General features: G+C 32.6%; 1 protein-coding gene across 1 annotated transcript in view; it reads right to left on the reverse strand.

Annotated features, from left to right (window-relative positions):
• The window catches only part of LOC115877250 (oxysterol-binding protein 1), a 109,400-nt gene that overhangs the window by 21,012 nt on the left and 63,543 nt on the right, over positions 1–24,845 (reverse strand). Inside the window, exons 4-10 of the mRNA XM_030893400.1 lie at positions 23,285–23,473; positions 21,957–22,062; positions 19,456–19,611; positions 16,831–16,996; positions 5,749–5,930; positions 5,382–5,478; positions 4,103–4,208 (exon numbers count right to left, since the gene is read on the reverse strand). Of these exons, the coding sequence (XP_030749260.1) occupies positions 4,103–4,208; positions 5,382–5,478; positions 5,749–5,930; positions 16,831–16,996; positions 19,456–19,611; positions 21,957–22,062; positions 23,285–23,473 (1,002 nt within the window). The remainder of the gene's footprint in view (positions 1–4,102; positions 4,209–5,381; positions 5,479–5,748; positions 5,931–16,830; positions 16,997–19,455; positions 19,612–21,956; positions 22,063–23,284; positions 23,474–24,845) is intronic.

Genomic DNA, 24,845 nt, shown 5'->3' on the forward strand with positions numbered 1-24,845 from the left:
ATTTTAGGAAAATTTACAGACGAAATTATTGCACAGGGTGTTTTAGTTAGGGTAAAAAACAACCCCTCGATTAACCTTGTATAATATGCCATATACTAAAGTTTATAAAAAGCTGAGTTTACGAATTAAAATTGATATAATTATATACAGCTTGCTAAAAAATTCATGAAAATAGGGCTAAAAATAACAAAAATATAACATTTTAAATTTTTTACCAAAAACTCCGTTGCGTTTCTTTTGCACTGAGTGTATCTGTTGTAGGTTGTAGGCAGTGATAGGTTGTGGATAAATATCCAACAGGTAGGTAAATAAAATTTGGGTACTTATAGTATGTCTCCGGATTGTCTTTACAAGAAAAAAAAATTGTATTATTCAAATTTTGAGAAAAATGCATTCTTCATAAAAAATTTTGCTTGTTCTAAAATGATTAATCCCGTTTATACTTTTCCAAATACCGTTTTAGAGAAAATGAAAAAAAAAACATGAAAATTTATAATATACAAGGTGCTACAAATTCGAGGTACGAGCATTGGTATCTCGGAAACCGTAATAAATACGAAGATAGCTCAATTTTGAACAAAGTTGCGCCAATATGCTATCAAAAAAGTTTCAAAAATTTCAAGGATGACTGAGTTTTTTAAGAAAAACGGATTTTTTTGAAAATCGATTTTATATTTTCCTGTCGTTACTTTTAAAAAATCAAAAAACTAATTGCACATTCTCATAGCCACTTTATCAGTGCTATCTGATAGTATTTTAGATTTTCAAATTAGCTGTTAATTTGTGAGATACATAGGCCAACTTATATTTTTTTAAATACGGACCTGCATTTTATATTTGAGATATTGAAAGAGTTCAGTCTCCTGAGTATAAAGATATGCCACACTAATGCACAGAAATTGACTGGAAAAATATAAATTTACAGAAAAAAGTGTAAATTTGCCGGAAAAATGTAAATTTACAGAAAAAGTGTAAATTTACAAGAAAAATGTAAATTTACATGAAAAAGTGTAAATTTGCCGGAAAAATGTAAATTTACAGAAAAAGTGTAAATTTACAAGAAAAATGTAAATTTACATGAAAAAGTGTAAATTTGCCGGAAAAATATAAATTTACAGAAAAAGTGTAAATTTACAAAAAAACTGTAAAGTTTGCCAAAAATATTTTCAACGTTATGGCAGCTCAACGCTTTCGTAGTTAAGAGCCCGAATATAATCATAAAATCTGTGAAAAAAGGACCTAGGTTGTATTATTATTAAATTTTAATTTGGTTTTACCTTGTTGCCTTATTCCACGTGCCACTGCGTTTGGTCCGAAAGCAAATTAATTAAATATAATAACAGGTAAAATTGCGTTTTAAAGAGGCCGAATCATTGAGGAGAGGGACCATAATAGCGCCATTTACTTCTATTTTTTTCTTTTTAAAACCTAATATAAAAAAATAAAACGGTTTTCGGTAGGTTTTCCGGCGTTCCTAATTTAGTCCATTTTGAAGTTGTTCAGAGCAAAATTGAGTTCTTGTCGTGTTGAAGTTTCCGTTCGGGGGTTTCTAAAGAAAATAAAAATAAGTATTTATTTTGCTTAAATACAGATTTTGATTACACAAATTTGTATTAAAGATTAAAGATTTTAATGAAAAAAGTCTTTAAAGGCTTTTAAAGTCACATGAGATAGGTATATTGATTTTTTTATTTCTTATTTAGATGAGAGTTTACTTTAGCGTTAAGTCGTTAATTTATGCCGTTGTTTAGGCATAAAAGTAAAGCAGTTTTACGCCTAAGCATAAAAGTACGAAAATACCGGGTGCGTCGCAAAAGTGGCTCGCCCCATAACTTTTTTATTTTTTCAGATAAAACATCGAGATTTGGTATATTAGTATATGACATAAATTAGGATTGATTGACGTGTTCAATTGTTTTCGGTCACTTCCTGTTTTGCCGGAAATGACTACAACTTTTGCTTTCCAAATATGCTAATGAGCCACCCACGTTCCATTTGATAAAATTGAGATATGAAAAATACGATTTGGGCATCTTTTAACCGGCCAGGAGAAGACACTAAAAATATCAGACTATCAAATCTATTTTTCCAAGACTCCTTGATTAAAAATTAATGTTTTTAACACAGCCATGGGCCATGGCACTCTATATTGAAATTTACAATACAATTTTGTTTTAAGCGAAAATGTCAAACATTGACATATAATATGTCATCCTATTCAGAATGACATTTTCTATCTAATAAAGTGGGAAAATACCGAGGGTGCCATTTAAAAATTAAAAGTTGTAGTCATTTCCGGTGAAACAGTAAGTGGCCGAAAATAATTGAATACGTCGATCAATCCTAATTTATGTCATATACTAACAAACCGAAACTTGTTTTTATATCTGAAAAAATAAAAAAAGTTATAGGGGTGAGCCACTTTTAACTTTTTTTAAGTCTTTAATTTTGGAGTTACAAAATGAAATATACAAAAATGAGGTTAAAAAAGTAATCAAACCAGTTTAAAAAAGAACTAAATTTAGATAAAAACTAAGCTGTGAACGTATGTGTTAGATCAAATAGTAGACAAGGTCAACAAAAAGTTTATTGTGTGCCTTACAACCACATAACCAGCGTTCACTTTTATAAACATTTTCACTAAAATAACGAATACACGATTTTAATTTAGTATTAATATTCAAAATATGCTTTGGAGGTTGTTCAGTAGTTTTCAATTTTTCTGAATACACCATAGAACTGAAGGATGATTGCAAAATTATTCCTATTTTACAGCCGCGCTCAGAATGGCTAAATCTTTGTAACTCTACCCGATATTGACAATATTAACATTTCTACGGTGGGTGTCGTTTTTCCACATCGGTCACTGATATATTTTATTCTGTAAACTTTGCCGATGCCCGCAAAAAAATTCGCCCACTTATATCAAAGGGATTTCTTTTTGGAAATAGTCATGACTGTTTTAAGTTGAGAATAAAATTAGTACCATCTAATGTTCAAAGTGCAAAGTAGTTATCAAAATGTCTGTAGAAATTTGGAATGAACTAGAAGATAAATTAGGGAATGCGGAAGTTAGCTTGATCAACATACAGCTGTTTCAAAAAAGGTATAAAACAGCGTTGACTCCAAATTATCTTCGACATTGATTAGTCCTCGGGAATATAAAAATATAACCTGACATCAGAAGAAACTAGTCCTGCACTAGAATTTGCGAATGGAATGTATTCAAATACCGGATTTCTGGCACTTCACAATTTCAAAATAAATCTCTGCCATTTAGAAGTGTAATGGATTCATACAAAATAACTTCAAAAATCGGTCCAACATTTTAATAGATTAATAAATATTATGGATATGTGTTAGATGTTATATCTTTTACAATTATTTTTCGATTTATTAAAGTATTTAAACGTTACATCAGCAAGTGTAACTTTGTACTTATTTGATGAATAGATATAGGGTATATTTGATATAGAAATAATTTATTATTTGAAATAATAATTTTTTATAGCTTTATAGGAAAAGTTATTATAATTTTTACAGTTATCTTTCGATTTATCATAAGTTTTTAAACAAGCTGGTTTTTTTTTATTTAAATCCATGATTAAAATAAAAAAACCGTTGATTTAAATCACGATTTTTAAATCATTGCACCCTCATCACGCATCAATGCAGCAATGGAAGCTTTGTAGCTGGTAAGTGCGATACATAATGGCTTGGGAGGTCATAAGCTTCAAAAAAATAAAATAAAAAAATCCAGGTCTCTAAAAAATTGATGATGGTTTCAGAAAAACGAAACACCTTAAGTGAGTTTTGTCACCACCCAAGAATAAAGCTAAAAAGTCTCTTTGAGAATGTGTTTATAGATTTTTTTGAACTAACATAAACAGATAAAAAATAAAAACCCCAACTGGAAATTTCAGTTTTTCAGCCATATTTCCGGAAATGGCAAAGATAAGTCCGATTACTAAACAAATGATCATTAGGCTCAGTGACAGACAACTTTGCCCTAATTTAAACCACCCTGTATTTCTAACCATTTGATAGACTCCCGTGATGAGTGCCGAATTTTAAACACCCTGTATTTAAAAAAAATACATACTTTGCAGCTTGATCTAGTATACTAGCATATTCGTAATCCTCTGTCAATCTCTGCAACATACTCAAAGGTTCGTTGAAATTGACAGGCATAGGTATTTTTGACAGATCTTTTCCAATACAATTTTTCATAATTGACCACAGGTTTAAGGGGTAATTGGGTTTATCAGGAACCCTGGTTCTTCTTTTCGCCTACTGGCTAAAAATTTGATAATAATTTGTAATAATTAAAATTAGGATTTTCTTAAAATGTCATATAATTTAAAGTCCAATATTTTTGTTCTAGTGGACCGATTTAAGTAAATTTTGAAGCAATTTGAAGCTAAACTATTTGACTTTAGCCTAATTTATAAATTAAAAATAAAGGTGTCCATGTGTCTGTTATACAAGAGAAAACAAAATGTTGCTATTTTGGCGAAAGTTTGAAACACCCTGTAGAATGATTTAACAAAGCAAGGAATATAAAACCCGCTTTAGCACCAAGGTCTATCTTTTCTCGATAGTTTGTTTTTTGGTTCATCTCAATAGCTTTATTTTTGTTGGAGATATTCACTTTTGAAGAAGATGGTAACAATTTACAACAATTTTAGCGCTAAAGGCATTCCTTTGTTTTTGGTCCTAATAACCACACCTATGAAATAGAGTTTATTGTTTTTCTAATGTCACTGTCATTGAAAAGTGAAATTATTGTTTGTTGGTACTTATTCTAGCACAGAGAGGCTTTAAGTCCAGAAGTTCATCTTTAACATGTTCAATTAAAGCAACAATAGTGGCCACAACTTCTGGATGTATAACCATCTCTGGTAGAGTGATAAACTGTCAACAAACAAGAATAGTATGATTTTTTAATGACAGTGACATTACAAAAACAATAAATGCTGTTTCATAGGTGTATTGATCAGCAACAAAAGCAAAGGCAAACTTCTAATGCTAAAATTGTTGTAAATTGTTACTGTCTTGTTCAAAAGCGAATATCTCCAGCAAAAATAAAGCTATCGAGATAAATCAAAAAACAAAATATTGAGAAAAGATCCACCTTGATTATAAAGTGGTTGTTAATTTACTTACTTTGTTAAAACTAGTCCACAATGTGCTTCAAACTTTCGCTCAAACTATTTTGTTTTTCCTTGTATAATCGACGCAATAAATCGACATAGTCAAATAATTTAGCTATAAATTGCTTCAAAAATTATCAAAATCAGTCAAAGAGAACAAAATATATTGAATTTTAAAGCACGCACATAAAAATTCTAAATTTTAATTATTTTTAATAACTGTAGTACCTTTGGTAACTTCATTAGAAGCCACTGTTGTATCAGTTTTATTTGCATCACTATTTACTACATTAGTAGGATGTTTACCACCTGTAACTACAACAAACTGAAAATATTAGAAATTACTATAGAATATACATTCTATGTTATTCTTATAACATAGAATGTGTGGCTTCTGTGAATAAAACATATTTTGCAAAAACAACCATATATTGAGTAAAAAACACTATAACTTAGTGTTACTAACTTGTATTACCCTTAAATATAAGAATGCTGTTATATTTATAACATAGAATATGTATCTTGAAAGCAACAACTGAAAATATGCAAAACAAACACGTAATATTGTCTAAAAAAATTATTAGTCAGTACCTACCTGTTTAGTTTCTTGGGTCTCTTCGGCTTCACTTGAACTATCCGAGCTGTTCCTTCTCACGCCTGTCCTGGTTCTTATATCGAGAGTAAAATGATCATTTGCATCGGAATTTTGTCCCCCGCCGTCCGCTACAGCATCGAAGAATTCGTTTTCGTCCTCTTCTTCATTTTCACTTGCACTAACTGTAGATTTAAAGAAAACTATTATTAGTTTTAATTTGGAAAATAACCGGGCAAAAAAACTAAAAATTTTGACGTCTAAATACTACGAAATCGATAAAAAAGGTTATATTCTGCCTAAAAATTAATGATTAATTACGTATTTAAAAAATATGAACAAGCACATACACAGCCCACTAACCTTTTAATAAATTTTAAGGTTAGGACAGGTAAATAATGATTCTTACTTTTATTATTAAGTTTTGTGAGATTTCGCGATTTATTCCGCCTGTTTCTCATGGCACTGCACATTAAATATAGTTTTATGTATGATTAAAAACGTAATTATTAACAATAAGCTCCTTATTTAGGTAAAAATACGACATTCAAGGACACTCAATTGTCGAACGATATCAGCTGACTGGAGCAAAAACAGAAGAAAGGGAAATTGGACGCTATAATCTGTATCTTTTCGATCTGTTATAGAATAATTACGTATAAAAACTGAATTATTTAATTTCGTTTCTTAAAATACACCCGAAAATCACAATCAAAGAGAAAAAGAACACATCCACAGAACACATCTCACATAATCAAACCGAACGAATCTGATCATCTGATGAAATCTGATTGGTTTATTTAGTTACGAGTTTTACGCGCGCAAATTTGAACAGTGGCAAGTTGTTAAAAATAAATACTAAATATACAGGGTGGTCCGAATTGTATCGGGAAACTTCGGTAGCATATTAAGCTGATAAAAATAAGTAAAAAAGTTCGTATAAAGTTATGCCCTGAAATACCTCGTGTGTTAACAGGGTGTAGAAGTTTAATTTAGATTTCGTTTTTTTTTTCAAATAATTTCTGAAATGTAATCGATATTTGGATGAAAGTTGGCGTCTGCGTGTTTTTTGACGTGATAAATTTGCGTGTTTTTTGACGTGATAAATTTGATTTCTGTGTCAATATGACTAGTATTTGTAGGAGGCCCCACCTACATGTTTTTTAACTGTTTTTTTTTGAAGTGTAATAACTTTTTGTCCGTACCTATACAGAGTAAAAAATATACATTTTCGACATTTTTTACGTAAAAAATGTATCTTGATAAAAATCGCTAAGAGCAACAAAACATCCCCCTTTAGAACTTTTTCTTTAATGGCCATAAACAGGAGTAAAAGACCAACCGCCCGAACAAACACTAGAGGCGCCACCGGTCATCAAATGGTGTAAAAATTGCGAAAATTTAATCATCTAATTTTGACACAAGGGGTCGCGCTTAACTTTTTAAATTTTAATTCAGTTTTCATTGTTTTCAAACTACATTATTCGGCTTTGTTGTATTTTATGAATGTATAAATGTTTTCTTAGTACAAAGTTGCCATTATATTCATTTAAATTATATTACATACATATTTAAAATTAAAATATTATGACATATATGTCAGTTGCCGTCTAAAATGTCATCTTGATAACAAAAAGTTAGTTATTGTCAGAAATAGTTAAAATCATGTTAAAATATGAAAATTCGCAAGTTATAATTAAATAATTTATATTATTTCAAGAACAAAAACATATTGGTACAGCGTAATGTTGATATGCAGGTACAAAATAAAAAGTGCTGTTATATTTTTTTCAGTTTTCGTTGTCAGCCGCGGAAGTTTCAGTGATTTCATGTGAAGTAGAAATATTGCGTTTGGATTGCAAAACTAAAGTGGAAGTTTTATTGCAATGTAATTATGCGTTTGTCTATTTTATATTTTACTTTCTTTATACTTACATAGAATTTTTTTATAATTCGTTTTATTTAAAAAATGTTAGAAAACGAACCTGTAATCCTGTAATTGACATAATTGATATGTAATATATTCCATTTAAATATAATATATTACTTTTACAATTAAAAAAGTAAATTTAAAAATATATTAAAAATATATACCTACAGGCATCCTACAGGCAATAATTGAAAATTTTAGTATGCGAACAAACACGAGAGGCGCTTTATTATTTACTTTTATCTTTGAATAAGAAGACTAAGGAAGGAGCATAATGCTATCCATGTATTCATGCATGGTGGGCGGAAAAAGCACTCTAGGGTGGGGATCCTTGACAGTTCTGTTTGACGATTCATTTGACACATTTGAATTTGATCTGAATTTTTGTGGATTTGTCAGTCTTTACGGAGCTTACTTTATGTTATTTATTATTTATTCTACTACTGATAGTTGTATAAAGGTAGTAAATCTAGATGGAAATTGTGGCAGCACTTAAATTAACAGTGACACTATCGCGATTTATCGAAAAAGACTCTAAAATAGTTGGTTGTGTAGCGTGCGGTAGATCTCGGCAAAAATTGAGTGAAATAATGGAACAACTTTTCGCTAGTAAGTGACTATATAATCTACATACGTGTAGAAAACCGATCATTAATTTATGAAATTCACTTAAATTAACTAAACTATATTTTTCTTGCACTTTAATTTAGATACATTATATTGACTTACCTGCTTCAGTAGCGTATCGGATGTTTGTGTTAATAAATACCGTATGATCGAAAAAAAAACGGCGTCCAGTTGGCTGGGAAATGAACATCAATGACATTTCCCATATAAATTTACATATAAAATGACAGCGATCTTCATTCCATAACCATCGCTGACGCCGTTTTTTCTCGATCATACGGTACTTATTATAACTTATCTATTTTTATTAGAATTATATATTTTTATAACAATTTTAATAACTACCAACATTTATTCACAACGTAAAATAAAACAACAAATTATTGAGTCTACCCCACGTCTACCCTATGTCATAGTTTATATTTTTTAAATAAAATTAGAACGACACTGATAAACCGGAATTTAAGTCGGCCATATTTGAGGCCCATCGCGGTGTACCTAAGATTTTTGATATGTTCCTTCTTTAGTCTTCTTATTCAAAGATTTTTATTTCTTAACATGACAGATGAAGTTCTAAAGGGGGATGCTTTGTGATCTATGCTCAAAGGTTTAAAAATGAACAAGAGCTCGTTGCTAAGTTTATAAATTATTTTTCTCGAGAAAGAGACGCCGGTAGAACACTCTTGCCCGTGGACGCCGTATACAGGCCGGACCACCGTAGTAGTAACATAGGCAGAACCGGACGAATTAGCGTATGCCCATCCGCCGGATAAAAAGCAGGCGAAAAATGCCATAAAATAAAAATAGGTAGATATGTGATAAGGATGTTTCATAATTTGTATTTATTCGTGTTTTAATAGCCAAAACGAATACATAGATTCTCGCGACAGTTCTCGTGTAAAATTTATTTTTTAAATAAAATAATGGATGTTTACGAAGTTCGTGAGAAAATTCAAATTGTAAAATGGTATTTCCAAAATAGGTCTTATCGAGATATACAAACAATTTTTCCACAAACTTTTGTAAACAGGCCAATTCTATCTTTACCTACTATATCAAGAGTTATTAATAATTTTGAAACACATGGGTGCGTGTCCCCACAAAAACACAATGTTGATGTGTTGATTAATGAAGAACAGAAGTTAAAGCAAGTGTTTAACTGTTTAATTAGTGGATATGGAACTATTTTGTGATCCGCTAGATCACCAGATCTTTCTCCCAATGATTTCTTTTTGTGGGGTTATGTAAAACCCAAAGTGTATGGTCATAATAGGGCTAATAATCTGGATGAGCTTCAAGTAAAAAATACGAGAGGCTTTCCAAATTATTAGCCCTAATACCAGCCAATGTCAGACGGGGATTTTACGACCGCCTAGGCTTTTGTCTAGCACAAGAAGGTGGTCTTTTTCAACACTTGTTATAACTTTTTTTTATTTAGAGTAATATTTTAGTTCTTTTTGGGTTTAGAGAATTTATTTATTTTTAGTTTTGGCTTGTAAAAACACTCAAATAATAAAGATTTAAGTATTTTTATTTTAAATGTTACCTGGTAACCACTTAAAATGAAAATAATAAATACTCGGCACTCCTCGCGCCGACTAGCCGGCAGTGAAAGACGCGTCTGGCAGTGAATCTCGAGTACGAACGCAAATTAGGTAAACGTAAATTCGTCCGGCAACTTGCTATGTTACTAGTAGCCTGGTCTTCTCTGTATGAAGTAAGTACAATACAAAGGTGTAATATTACTACGTAAAATACAAACTGGTAGCGTTTTTAGATAATATAGCGAAAAAAAACAAACACCCAGACACCTATTTTTATCCGAATATCGACGTTACTTCAGAAATTATTAAAAAAAAGAAAAATAAAAAATTAAATTTTACACCCTGTACCTCCAAAACGAAGCATTTTAGGACATGATTTATACTAAATTTTTTAATACAAATTTAATACAATTCAGACCACCCTGTATATGAGGCTGGTATTTCCCTTGGTCTAGCACTGAAGCGTTTTTTTATAACTTGATAAAGACAGACCGTTTACCGTTTAAATTAAAATCAATAAGAACGTAGGACCTTGACTGGAAATATTTAACAATCGGAAAAAGTGACGGAAACTATACATATTCACGTATATACAGTGTGTCTCATTTAATATGAAGTGTTATATTTTCGTTTTTACTGTTTGAAGAGATAGAAAACTTAATTTTTGTATAATTATGCAGTTTAGTGTGTCATCTATACTAATATATAAAATCCATAAGTGACTGACATACTGGTTAATCACGATCCTGCTCAAACCACTCAACGCAAGAAGCTCAGTTTTGGCATACAGGTTGATTCTAGGGTGTAGAGGTTCGATAAGAAGGGATTTTTCGAAATTCCATGTCCAAGAGGGTGAAACCAGCCCTCAAATATTACAATATTTTTTATTTAAAAAACGGTCAAGTTTCCGAAAAAACGCTTAAACACGTATATTTTATTTTGTTTTTTTATATATTTTAAGATATTTTAAAAATGTTTTACAGGGTGTTTCGAAAAATCTGATCATTGATTAATCACGATCCTGCTTAAAGCGCTTGACGTAAAAAGCTGATTTTTTGAAAACAGATTGACTTTAGGGTGTAGAGGTTCGATAAGAAGGGATTTTTCGAAACTCGAATTCTTAGGGGGTGAAACTATCCGTCAAATATCAAAATATTTTTCATTTAAAAACCGGTGAGTTTTTCGGAAAAACTCTTAAACACGTATATTTCATTTTGTTGTTTTACATATTTTAAGATTTTTTATAAATTTATACAGGGTGTTTCATAAAATATGACCATTGAGTAATCACGATTCTGCTTAAACTGCTTGACGTTTAAAGCTGATTTTTGGCAAACGGATTGACTGTGGGGTGTAGAGGTTCGATAAGGAGGGGTTTCTCGAATCTCATATTCCAAGAGGGTGAAAACGCCCCTCAAATATTACAATATTTGTCATTTAAAAAACGGTTAGTCTTTCGGGACAACGCTTGGACAAGCATAATTTATTTGTTTTTTTTTACATATTTTGAAATTTTTTAAAAAATCATACAGGGTATTTCAAAAAGTTGGGTAATTTCTTAACCACGATTCTGCTTAAACTGCTTGACGTAAAAAGCTTATTTTTGGCAAACGGATTTTTCGAAAATCAAACTCCAACGAGATAAAACTACCCCTCAAATATTACCAAGTTATATAATAATATCGCCATATTGTTTTTTCTCATGCTGACATAAATGTGAGAAAATTTTATCCAGTTTGTATGTTAATGGAAATTCTTGCTTTGCTTTATCATCACCATTACAAATGATTAATTCGACGCGAACGAAGTCGCTGGTACACGCTGGTCATTAATAAGATGTTAACTGGAAGTATGAAAACATGCTACAAATTCATAAATGAGGTCAATTATTATCTCTATCATTGTAAATTTTTACGATATATGTACAGTGTGTCCCATTTTCGTGTGTTCTACAGGGTTTCTCGTTTATGCGTATAAATACAAAGATGCGGTTTACTGTGCTACTTTTACACATTACTGTGCTACTTTTTAAGGAAACTAAAGATGCTACAGACATATTATATATTAGAATAAATTCCAGAATGATTAATTATAAGAGAGGTAATGATCAATTAATTAATAATAACATTTTATTATTATATTTTACACAACCAGCAAAAATTTTAATGAAGACAATCCGGGTCAAACTGTATGTATGTAATATTGAATGTTTACTGTTCCTAAATAAATAAAAAAAATTAAATCTTCAAATAGTATGATGAAAATATGCATACATTTTCAACTTCATATACAGGGTCGGGAGAGATTGGTCACGGTAAAATTCACCAGCCCTTTTTTTCGATCATACGCTACGTATAACCCTTCATATACAAGGGTATAAAACATATACATATAACTACAGTACGTCTGCTGGATCTGTGTCTATGAAAGGAATGCGGACAAAAAATCATTTAAATAAACAGTAATATATTTTATACGTCGACTTGACCAGTACGTCACCGCAAATCGCTCCGCCCACTCATTCTATTGGCTACTTGCAAATTTCTCGAATTTTTATTGATGGGAAGCGGCGTCTAATTGTTTACGAAAAACATCGAGAGAATATCGTTTCCCCTCTCACGGATACCCCGTAGCTACAGAACGAACAGACGCACAGTGGGGTATTTGACACTGATAGTTGATCGAAATTTTTTTATGTAGACCTTATATACATTATTGCTATTTTCAATTAAAGAGGAAATAATATAAACAAAATAAAGGATAATTCGTCGATTCTAAAAAAAGAAAGAAAAATCACTGTTCCAGTGTTTCCACGGTCAGTGCCAGTAGTAATATCGCAACTACTACTAATGCTACGACTGATCCGCGAGTAATGCCCATACCACTAAAGTCGCTACTAATGCCAAATTGTGCTATACTGCTAATGGCACTAATGCGATCGCTTTGTACACAACAATGCTATCGCGGTTTACACCTCGCATTAATATATCACTGATTGGCAAATTAGAGGAAACCAAGAATGTTTTTCTCATTTTATCAGCAAAATCGCAAAAAGTCGCAGTATTTTATTTTACTGTATGAAAGCCCAATGTTTACTAAGTAAAACGTATAAAGACAATATGCTGAATTCTTTGAAATGCGCAACTAAATCTCTAAGTATAATAAAAATGTCACAAATTTAATCAAATTTTCTGAACGCCTAACTTTTAGTTGCAAAAAAAATCGTTAGTATAGAGAAGATCAAAATAAATAATACGTTTATGTAGAATACATACCTGCAGCTTGCTGAGCCATTTTCAATCAAAACAATAATATAAACGTAAAAAGAGCACAAGAACAACAACAATTTATAATTTTAAACATAAAATTTAGCCATTTACCTCTTATCTGTGAGAAGTAACAACTTTGACGTTTCGCTGAAACAAATGAATGCAACTAAACACACCCATAGCAAAGCCATCCATGGCAGAGATGATTTAACTTATCATTTATCTATTTTTTGGGAGATCTTAAACACATTTGCTTTTTCGAATTTCGATCACCTTTTTCATGCTAATACCCCACCGTGAGACGTACTGTACCTATACTCTAAAAAATGAAGCCCAAACGGTGAAAGAGAAATATGGAATTCTGCATAAGTCTATTTCACCCGGATATTGATTTAACTGCGCATGCCTTACCTGAAGAAGTTTTCATTGGTCGGTGTTTTTACAGGGAAGTGGTTGACCGACATTTCACCTAACCTTCAATTTTATTTATATTTTTATTATTTATAACACATTATCATGGAGCTGGAAAAATATCAAAAAATAGTTGGAAACAATAAACTAAACAAAATCACTCTTTTACGCGCACAAATAAAAAGTAATCCAAACAGAACTAAAACAACAATTAATCGAAGTTTGGCGCAATCGCAGTTCAATACATATCCGGGTGAAATAGACTTATGCAGCATTAATATGGAGCTGAGTTATGTTGTATTTTTCTTACGGCACGGAAACAGCACACGGGGTTAAATAGGGAACACTGAGTATATTTTAAGTTATATGTATACGGTATAACCCTTGAGTATAACCCCCATTTTAAAATATTCCATAGGGATGATTCAAATACATGTTTATTTATTCCATTTCTGCCTACACTAAAGTATCAGTTAGAATTTCGTTATTTGAAGAAAACATTAAGCATGCAATATTATGAGAAGATTTATGTTCAAGCATGCTTTGTATGAGGTATACTAAATTAGGAGACGTCCATTAAATTACGTTAGGGAATCAAAGGGGGGAGTTTGGCAAGCCAAATCTCACTAAATCTCGCGTGCGAGTAAGAGGGGGCTTCTGCAAATATAACATATTTTTTTAGCCGACTATACCAACAGATACGGTAGGCTATTAAGAACGGCAAAAAAAAATTAATTTCACTCAAAATGAGTTATTTGGGTCATAAATAACATAAATACAAAATATTTTCATGGTGTCTGTCCGTCTGTAACACGATAACTCAAACTAAACCGATTTTAACCTAATTTGGCACAAAAATACTGTGGCACCCGAGAATCTGGCCATTAGTTTTTGGTGGGGGTGGGGGGTTGGTAAAGGGATATGGGAAGGGTTAAAAATTTTAAAAAATCGTAACTCCAAAATTACAGTAGCTAGCGAAACGCGGTTTTCAATTTAAGATTAGGAATAATATTTTCAACAAAATTTGTAATAACATCAAAATCAAGTCGCAGTTTTTGAGATAAAAAAAAATTGGAAAAATTCCTTTACTTTGAAACTAAAAGAACTACCTACCAACTTTTTATTAACATATTTTAGTATGGTAGCCGCCCATACGTGCCTCCCGGCGCCAATTTTTTTTCAGTCAAAATATAGTGTAAAAATGTGAAAAAATCTGATTAATTTAAAGTAAAACATGTTTCTAGACAAAAATATGCCGAAATCTGACACAATTCCTCTGTATATTAAAATCCATGAATAGATATAAAGTTATTTAGTATTGATATATCGAAAATGTGGTCCCCGATTCCTTATTGATTGAAAAATTATGTCGCGCAGTTTAAGGGTGTATTCCATTGCTTACCTTGGTTATGGTTTTATGTTTTATGTTCCGTTTCTATCGGTTTCCTGAAAGTTTTCTTATTACGGAACACGGTTCCTGAAAAATTCGGATATAACTGTCATCAAACTAACCAGCGCGAGAAGGTTGGTTTCAAGTTGGTTTTTCTGGTTTTGTCTGTCAATCAATGTCATTTATGTGACAGAAATCAAGCAGATATTGGAAGTTCGAGTGAAATTCTTATTTCATTTCTAAAATTTGTTATAATATTTTGTATTTACAACCAAAAGCAATGAAGGTAGGCAGTATAGCTAAATAAATTTCATTAACTAAATAGAATGTCTTTTTAGGACCATTTAAAGAAAACATGAAAAACAAGACAACAAGTAATCGTGAATGTTTTGTAAGCTATAGAAATATAAATATTGATTAGATTTGTTTATTTATTATTGATCTGTTTTAATATTGGACCTGGAAATCTTCACTTGAGCTGTCTAACGAGTTTAATAGTTTATTAATAAAGTACTTTTCAATATTAAACTCCATTGAAAAGAAGAAGCAAACGTAAAAGCAGAGAATAGGTGCATTAAAAATGCTTAAAAGATAAATTTTATGATAAAGGTATTGAAATTTAGAAAACGTCAACATTTGACATTTCCAGTATTTTACCAAACCGTTCCGTTCCATGATACAAAGAATACAAGGTATGATATTGCGCAAGTTGGTCACTACGTCACAGGTGATAAACGGCACCATTGGTCGGCAAGCTCCGCGCGCCAATTTCAAATTGTCAAACAGATGACATAATAAATGTGAAAATAATTTTTCAAATGTCAAGTTCGATGATTTGACATAACTTTTGGGGTTATGTCCTAATTCTTCCCTATTTTAGGTCTTTTTTTATTAGTGGCAATTGGACAATATGAATATTTTTTTGTATGGCGTATGACGTCACAGGTGGTATGCACAAACTTAACGAAATTGGAGCCGCTATCGATCATACCTTGTTTTCTTTGTACCATGGTTCCGTTCCGTATCAAACCGATGTTTTTCAGGAACCGCTCTTTACCGTAGTTTACCGGTCTGGTTCGCCTGGTTTTGCAATGGAATATAGCCTAAATTTCACAAGACGAGCTACTGAACTACTGTGCGCAAGTAACTACGGTTGCAGAGTGGCTAAATCAGAGCGAAAGTGAAGGAGCAGATGATTTTACTGAAAATTACATGGATTTGTTAGTGCCAACAGTCACTCTTGTGACTGTACACTAGTGGAGACTAGTGTACAGTCACAAGAACAACATTCATTCTAATTCAGTTGGTTGGAGATGGACTGAATTAGAATGAATGTTCCCTTCAATCCATTTTAGTAGTTTTCATTTAAGTATTATTTAATGTTAGTATCACTGTAATTTTAACATTTTTTAAAACAGCAAAATAAAAACACTAAATCACCACAATACACCAAAACACTTTTACTTTTGTAAAAGTAAAAAAAAGTTTGTGTAAAAGTAAAATTGTTTTGGTGTATTGTGGTGATTTAGTGTTTTTATTTGGCTGTGTAACACCAAAGGTTCCAACCCTCAACTGTAATATAATCAAAACAATCTAAAACACTAGTCTTTACTAGTCTTAATATCAATATTAAAGCAAATTGTTTTTTTTTTAAATAAATTCAACGCATTTATGCTCAAGATACAAGCTTTGATAGAGCTCACGTGAGACTAAGGAAAGGGAAGACAAATCTCACGACGGACGTCTCACTAGTGAGGGAGGCGAGTCAAAAACCGTCAAAAATGCCTCACGTAATTAATGGAAACCCCCTTACTTTCACGACGAATAAAAAAATAACGTTCACAGAAAGGCATACCTGTGAATGTGACTTCCCGTTTTAGCCCAGCTCTAGTAAAGATATTAAATATTACTTACCAGCCCTATGCGCGTGCGCGTTTGCCGCTCGCTCCAATTTCGAATGCTGCTCTGCCAGAGTTTCCACCATTTCCTGCAACCGCTGCCTTTGCTCCCTTTCGTGCTGCAAGAGCTTCACGAGTTTGGGACCGTGAGTTTGGGCAATTTTGAAATAGTTATTGCAAGACTGAAACAATAGAAAAATTGTATCATTGAGACTATTGAGAGTATATAAAAAATTTCAACAAGCCAACCCTGTCGCCTTTTTTTCGATCGAAATTATTTTAACTTGCGCAGATAAAAGAATTTAGATTCAAATCAAGAACGGTAAACTAATAGGATTGCTCATCCTCATAACACGTACGTTCGCCTCTTCCCGCGCTTCAGCTGACAGTTGTGACGTCATTGCAGTCCTTGTCATGAGTGTGTATTATTGGTTGCCTATGGAAAACTAATAAAAATAACAGCTGAGAAATTTTGAGTTAATTATTTTGTTGATTTTAAATATGAAAAAGGTGTTTTAAAGTTTTTAGAGCTATAGAGTTTATAAATACGTTCATTTTGTGTTGTGGATTGTAACTAAGTGCTTACTAAGTGCCTACGATATTGTTTATTAATTATTTTAAAGCAAAATATGTAAGTATTCTAAAAAGAACGCTTGTAAAAGCTGATACTAGGAACTGCTGTTCTTAAAAATGCATTATGCGAATATTTAATACGATTTATACAGTTAATTTTCTATACTGCATACATATAAGGTGTTTAAATAAATAAACTAAATAATGAATGTTTTGCATACAACAACCAATAATACACACACTGTCATGACAAGGACTACAATAAGGTCGCAAAGCGAAGAGTTTTCGCATGCACCTGGCAGACACTTTCTGCTGAATGAGCAGTCCTATTAGGTTAACTGTTCCTGGATTCAAATGCTCGGCGTCCCGCGAAAATTTACAATTGTTTTAGATCGCGTACGTTGTAGGGCGCTGCTATCACGATTGCTAAGAACAATTGCAAGCAAGGGCCTTTGAATCGACCGCCACGGGAACCTAAAATTGCCGACCTAGATTCCGGTTTATTAGTGTCGTTCTAATGTTATTCAATACGTGTAAAATATAATGTAGGGTAGATTCAATAATTTGTTGTTTTATTTTACGTTGTCAGTAAATGTTTTAAATTTTAAGATTTTTTAAAAATGTATACAGGGTGTTTCGACAAATCTGGTCATTGATTAATCATGATCCTGCTTAAAGCGCTTGACGTAAAAAGCTGATTTTTGTAATAAAAATTAAAAATTCATGAAAAAAATATGGCCGTTTAATCCGAAAAATACTTTATAGTTCCATATGCTTCCACAAAGTACCGGGAACAATAATATATTAGGCTAACCAGGGCCAACCCTACCCGTTTGGACCTTTAAAATCTTTGGATTGATAAAGTGGCAATTGTAGCTATACAAAGGTGACTTTATAGAAACAATAACTTTTTTGGAACTACATGGTCAACAATTCTTTGGAACCATAAAGTGATTTTTTCCAAGAAAGTTCCCTGCGCCACCAAATTGCCACTTAATTGGGGCGTTATGCTACACCGATCGCGGCGGTGGCGACTATACATTCCATTGGTGCTACTGTAACGTTCCGCCTTGTCCTTTGAAGTTACTTTTTACTTATTGTGCATTTTCTATTATTACTGTTTCTATATTATTCAGAGTTGCAAGAGGTAAAAAGTATTTTAACGCCCCCTCTTTTAGCTTTTGTTTTATATTGTTGTTGGTTCACAAATTAGTTCTCCTCTGAGATTCAGTTTCAGATGAACTAACACTACACTCATCTACAGAAACAGCTTCAAAAATGTCTCAGTCACTACCTGATTTATGATGTTCATCAGTAGTATTATAGAAAGATGTAGTTTTTGTTTCTGATGTTGATGCTTCGGTAGAAAGTTCTAGAACATGTAAATTCCTTTTTATTCACCTTAGGGATTTTACAAAATTTTAATAAAGCTTAAAAGCAAGTAAAAATAACACTAAAACAAAGCAGCACACGATGCAATCTGAGGAAATTACATTTATTAAGGTATATTAAGTTACGGTTACTATAAAGAAGCCGTTTTTGACCCACGTGACTTTTTAGTGGCAATGGATGAGCGACGGCTACTTTATAGTGACCTAGGAAGGTAGCAGTAACCATTTTCCTACTTTCAATGCTACTATAAATCAGAAGTAACTAGGTAACTTAAATTGCTACTATAAAGTAACAAAAACTTAATGGAGGCATTATGGTAGCACTTGTTAGTAACCCCTATTTTGAAAAGTTACTATAAAGTTTTTGGTCTTTTATGGTGTCATATTCGAAGATTCGGGTAGTTCCAGCCACTTCTTTAAATTACATGTTTGCGACTTGCAATCGGGGTGTTTATTTTCCACTTTTATGGTAGGTAGGCACTAACCGGTCACTCTCAAAATATACTTCAAAGTGACTATTCCTTATAGAGTAACATTTTAAGTGGTCCTTTTAAGTGGCAGAGTGGGCCTAGGAACTATACTTTAGAGGCAATGACATTTTAAAAAGGATTGGGAACTATATTTGCTAGTTGGGCTCCTTCCTTAATCTTTATATTCGAAGAATCTACTGAACTTACATTAAGCATTGCATTGCTGGAGATTCTGAACAGCGTGGCCTTCTCACTGATTTCTTTCAATTTGCCGGCCAGCAACTCACAATCTGACGTTGATTCAATTTCTGCTAAAGGCTTGGCCAAATTCTTCCAGTGTTTTTCTACAAGGTCTTCACAGATCTGAAAACACAAGAAAGTATTAATAAATCCTGTTAAAATTACTGTTAGGTTTATAATACCATACGATTGAAAAAAGGCGTCAAAGACGGCTGAGGAATGATAATCGATAATAATTTTGGCGACGTCAAACCCTAGACGTCATTTACTTGGCCCGTAGTCTTCTTTATTTCTTAACTTACTGCCAGGTGGCCTTAAGAAGGTTATAATTTATTTTTAAATTGCTTAAACATTATTTTTAAATGGTGTATACTATGTTTTTTTTCTCAGGTAAGATTTCGACAGACGATGACAGAAGAAATGCAGATGACGTCCCATACCAATCTATTTATTTTACTAAAAAAAGTTTCTAATATTTTTTAAGTTAACTATGGATGGGTTTAAATATAAATCCGTCATGCGTCGTGTCTTGTTGTTTTTAACCAGTTTTATTGGTTTATTTCAAAAATGACAGATCATATTTCAATTTTATTGGTTTGACGGAACGATGAACGACAAACGGACGCCGATACGTATGAACTCGCCTTTAGATTTTTGAGACTTGTCAAAGTCTTGCCAAATTATAGGTTATAATTTTGTGTCAACTTATGTCAAATATCTGCGTTTTGGAAGATGATGCATTTTGATTCGTGTTATCACGTATGTTTTGTGTCTTTTGAAGTAAAGTGGAGGAAAAATCGAGGGAAAATTAACTGTAGACCCAGAGCACAGTTTATAGTTAATACTCGCTTCTACAGGCAGAAAGTCTTATACACCAATAAAGTTACCATCAATAAAGTTTGTATACCATCTCGTCGTAGATAAGTGCATCTCGTATATGCTACAATTATCGTACTAAACATATACTACTGGCTGTAAAATATCGACATCACACGATAGGTAAATAATGGATTTTAGTACTGCAGAAAAATGTCAAAAGGTACTGATTTAAAAAAAAATTAAGATTAAAGTTAATTAATCAACCTTTAAGATATAAAAAGTGTTATTAGTAATAAAATAGTTTGTTTTATTTATGTTGTTTTATTTATTCCTGTGGAATATTACAAATTTGTATTTGTACATAAGTTATATTGATAAATATAATAATAAATGCGGGAAATTTCTTGAAGCTTGAAAGTAAGAAATAGTTCTTTTTTATATTTTTTTTGGTAAGTGGTGTTTTGTAGTAAAACATACCGTTTTTTAAATAAAATAACTCGATTACGTTTTTTCAGTTTTATACAGTTTTTTTTCACAATATTTTGAAGTAATCACTTATCAGTCAAATTTTAAATATATTTCCTGCTTTGAATATTTCCTGCTATGCGTTCCAGTTGTACCAACTTATTTCTTTGTAAAATAAAATTAACTACTTTGAAATTAAAATGACAGACACAACTATCACTGTCAATGATCTTGTCGTCGGACAGACTAGTTTAAAATTCGAGAAAAAATATTTTTTTAGAAATAGATGTGTCCTATACTTGTAAAATAATTATTGTTAATTTTGACAACTTTTATGTCACTGTATAGTAAATTTCAACGTCTAGAGATTGACTTTACCGAAATTATCATCGATTGTCATTATTTGACGCTGTTTTTTTCAATCATACGGTACTTCTTCAGTTCTTCATATATTCGCTATACCAATTAAACTTTTAGTTGCGTAATCGAGGACGCGATTTTTAAATCCATTGTTGCCAACCATGTTCTGTTGTTCCATGTTCGGCGCCGGGCTCACTAACTGAAATTTATTTTTCCCGCTGGGGATTCATGTTTCGTAAAAAATGTCAAGTTGCCACATTTATTTATTTATTTCCTGACATTGTCATTCGTTTTGACACTTTAGTTTTGTATTACGACTTTTTGGTTTAAATGAATTGTGTTGTGATAACTTAAACATTTTCACTAGCAGACCTTGCAGTCGAACATTGTTCTTTTCAGTGTACAAGATAGCTTAATAGCCGTTGCAAAAAACTAAGTTAAGGAGGTGAATTTCGTTGATGTAAATAAGAACTGTTTCTATATTAATATAATATATATATTAATTTAAATTTTTTTATATTAATCAACAATATATATATTAATTTATTTTTGTTTTCTAAAATATTTTGATTAAAAGAAAATATGCAAAGGCGGGCAACGCTGTGCCGGGCAAGCTTAATCATGTGACTAAAAGTTTATTTGATATAATCTATACTAAAGCCTGTCCAACGAGCCAGAGGGAAGGTTTCGACAAAAGACCTTCAAAAAATGACAGAAAATATAAGTTACCTGTTAATTAAAACAGTGACAGGCAACAGTTACTGTCAAGTGTCCTCTCCTTGCACAGGCTATACCTATACCTTACAGAAACCAACTAAAATTACCTGCAATTCATTTAATTGACTCTCTAATTTCCTCATTATGTCAGGATCCTCGGACATTGCTGACTCTTCTGCCTCCACATCATCGTCTTCTGACTCCATATTCCGTCTAAAACAAAACATTTCTGTAATTCACGATGCTAGGGAATTTCAGGCTTATATTTTCATATACAGAGTACAGAGTGTAGATATATTAATATGCAGGATTCCTAATTAAAATAACACAATTCGCAACTTAGTCTGTACGTTATCTGGAACATTTCGTCGACGCAGGCAAATCGTACGTAAAACGTTGCGTGTGAACCCCGCTTTATAAGAGTATTACCTATATGATTACTAATAAAAAGGAATGGAAGAAAGAAACGCTTACTCAGCATATAAAAGACCATACCATCACGTGGTATACTGATGCTTCCAAAACCAAAGCAGGGACAGGGATAGGAGTATTTGGGCCGAAAACTGAATACTCCGAACCAATGGGCACCTACCCCAGTATCCTTCAGGCAGAAATTTGCGCTATCGAAAGATGCGTACAATTTATCTTAGATAGGAACTATCGAAAACATGAAATTGCCATCCTATCCGATAGTCAAGCAGCACTTAACGCGATCAACTCAGTAACCATCAATTCGAAGTTGGTCAAAGAATGCCTAGAGATGCTCAACAAATTAGGCAAAGAAAATAAAGTCCTTCTACTCTGGGTGCCTGCTCACCAAGGGATAGAAGGCAATGAAAAAGCAAATGATCTAGCTAGAAAAGGAGCGAACACTCCACTAACTGGACCAGAACCGTTCTGTTTTCCAAACGGGAACCAAGTGAAAGCGGAACTGAAGAATCTGGAAGACTCCATCCGTAACTTGGAATGGGTCTCCTCCAACGGTCTAAGACACTCGAAAAAGTTCCTCAGAACTTATGACCGAGAAAAATCAAAGGTTTTCCTTGATTTAAGTAAAAACAATCTTCGGATTGTCACGGGGTTTCTAACAGGACACTGTCTCCTCAACGAACACCTCAGTAGGCTGAAACTGAAAAACAACGGCAAATGCAGATTTTGGGGGGGAAATGGGGAAACACCAGAACACCTTATCACTGAGTGCGCCGAGACGACGACCATTCGTGCCATGAATCTTGGTACGTCTGATGTCGAGGATGGAGAGCTGGCCTCTGTGGAGCCGTCTCAGATACTGTCTTTTGTTAAAGCCCTGAGACTGTATGATGAGTTATAACTCGTTATAACTCAAGAAAGGGGAACACACAATAAATCTATAAGGTCGCGGTGATTAACTCCCCTCCTAAACATTCTACATTCCATATGATTACTATAAACTTACATAGCTTTAGCTTTGGCTAGTTCCAGCGCTGTAACCCATGATTGTCTCTCCACTTCTGAGGAAGCTTTTATATGGAAACTTTGAGTACCTCCGTTGGATATAACGAATGTACAGGGGTCTACAGTGTAGATCAGAGCTCCATGTAGTGAGATGCTACCTCTGCACGTGTGGGCAATTTCTGCTTGGTTTCTGAAACAGACAAAAAAGAAAAAACTTGTAAGCGCGGTGGAATAGCATAAGGGGAGAAACCCTGCACATTGTTAAGTATAGAATGTTCAGACATCGTTTACTGTCACGTCATAATATATTGTCGAACTCTCTCGAAAGAGATTGGTGACGTCATTACAGTCTTTCGTAAATACTTTTTAGTAATTGTCATTGTCATTTGATTTGAGGTTATAATTTTATTGGCGGACCCCGATCATTGTCAAAATTAAAAAAATGTAAACATAAATATGAACTGATCTGAGACACACCCTAAAACTCATATTTGACAAATAATGATGACGTAACGATGAACGATGGCTGAACATTCTGTACCCCCACCATAAATGCAGAGCTGCAACAAGTCAGTTTTAAAGAGACTCAAGTCTTAAGTCATTTCTAAAGTCAAAATGATTCAAGTCTTAAGTCAAATTCAACATAAAGTTCAAATGATTTAAGTCTTAGTCTTTGACTTAAGTCATTTTATTTCAAGTCAAGTCATTTTTTGTTAAGACTTAAATCAATATAACGTTATTTAAGTCGTTTTTATGACTCAAGTCTATATTTTTGACTTAAATCACGCTGATCTGCAAGTTAAGTCAGTAAAATGACTTAAATCAATATAATTACCCTCAAGTCAAGACAACCAGAACTTAATTGTACCTTTTTATAAATGTTAATATTAATTTTCTTCTGTTACTAATTAGCAATTTTCTTATTAAGTATAATATATTAATTTATTGTAGATACAGATGAGACTAAAATCACATAAAATAAAACGGTTAATTTTCAGAACAACTACAAACACAAAAATAAGTTTTTTTTTATAAAATTTAACTGATTTTGTAGTACTTTATATGTATCCATTACAGACAGATGTCATCAAATACATGTCTATTAAAAAGTGGTGATGTGTTTTGATCACTATGTAATATATCGATGGCACAAGCTAAGGACTGGAGGCTTTTAAGGTGCTCTTCAATATAGTCGAGATAAATTTCTTTCGTTCGTCTTTCGAGCTATATAACGGAGTTGGGGATTCACTTGGAAGACAACAGACTCACTGCGCACGCCTTTGGCGCACGCGTAACACGATAAATAATCAAAACCGGTTCCGGAAAACTAATGTTTTATTTACTGGTGGTATTGAGCATTGTTTTATTATTCTGCAGCTTGACTGAATATAAGCTGAAGAAATAAGAAGATGCGCAACCTTATGGGCGATTTCGTAGCACAAAACCTATCCGAGATGTAGCTGGCGCGGCGTTACTGTCAGCCTGTCCGAGAATTTCGAGATTTAGTTTAGCCCTGCGCCGCTGCGCGCTGATTACACTGTCGTTTACAGCGCAGCAGATAA

This window comes from Sitophilus oryzae, unplaced genomic scaffold, assembly GCF_002938485.1.
Source record: "Sitophilus oryzae breed Bouriz unplaced genomic scaffold, Soryzae_2.0 scaffold_1442_pilon_pilon, whole genome shotgun sequence".
NCBI classification, from domain to species: domain Eukaryota; kingdom Metazoa; phylum Arthropoda; class Insecta; order Coleoptera; family Curculionidae; genus Sitophilus; species Sitophilus oryzae.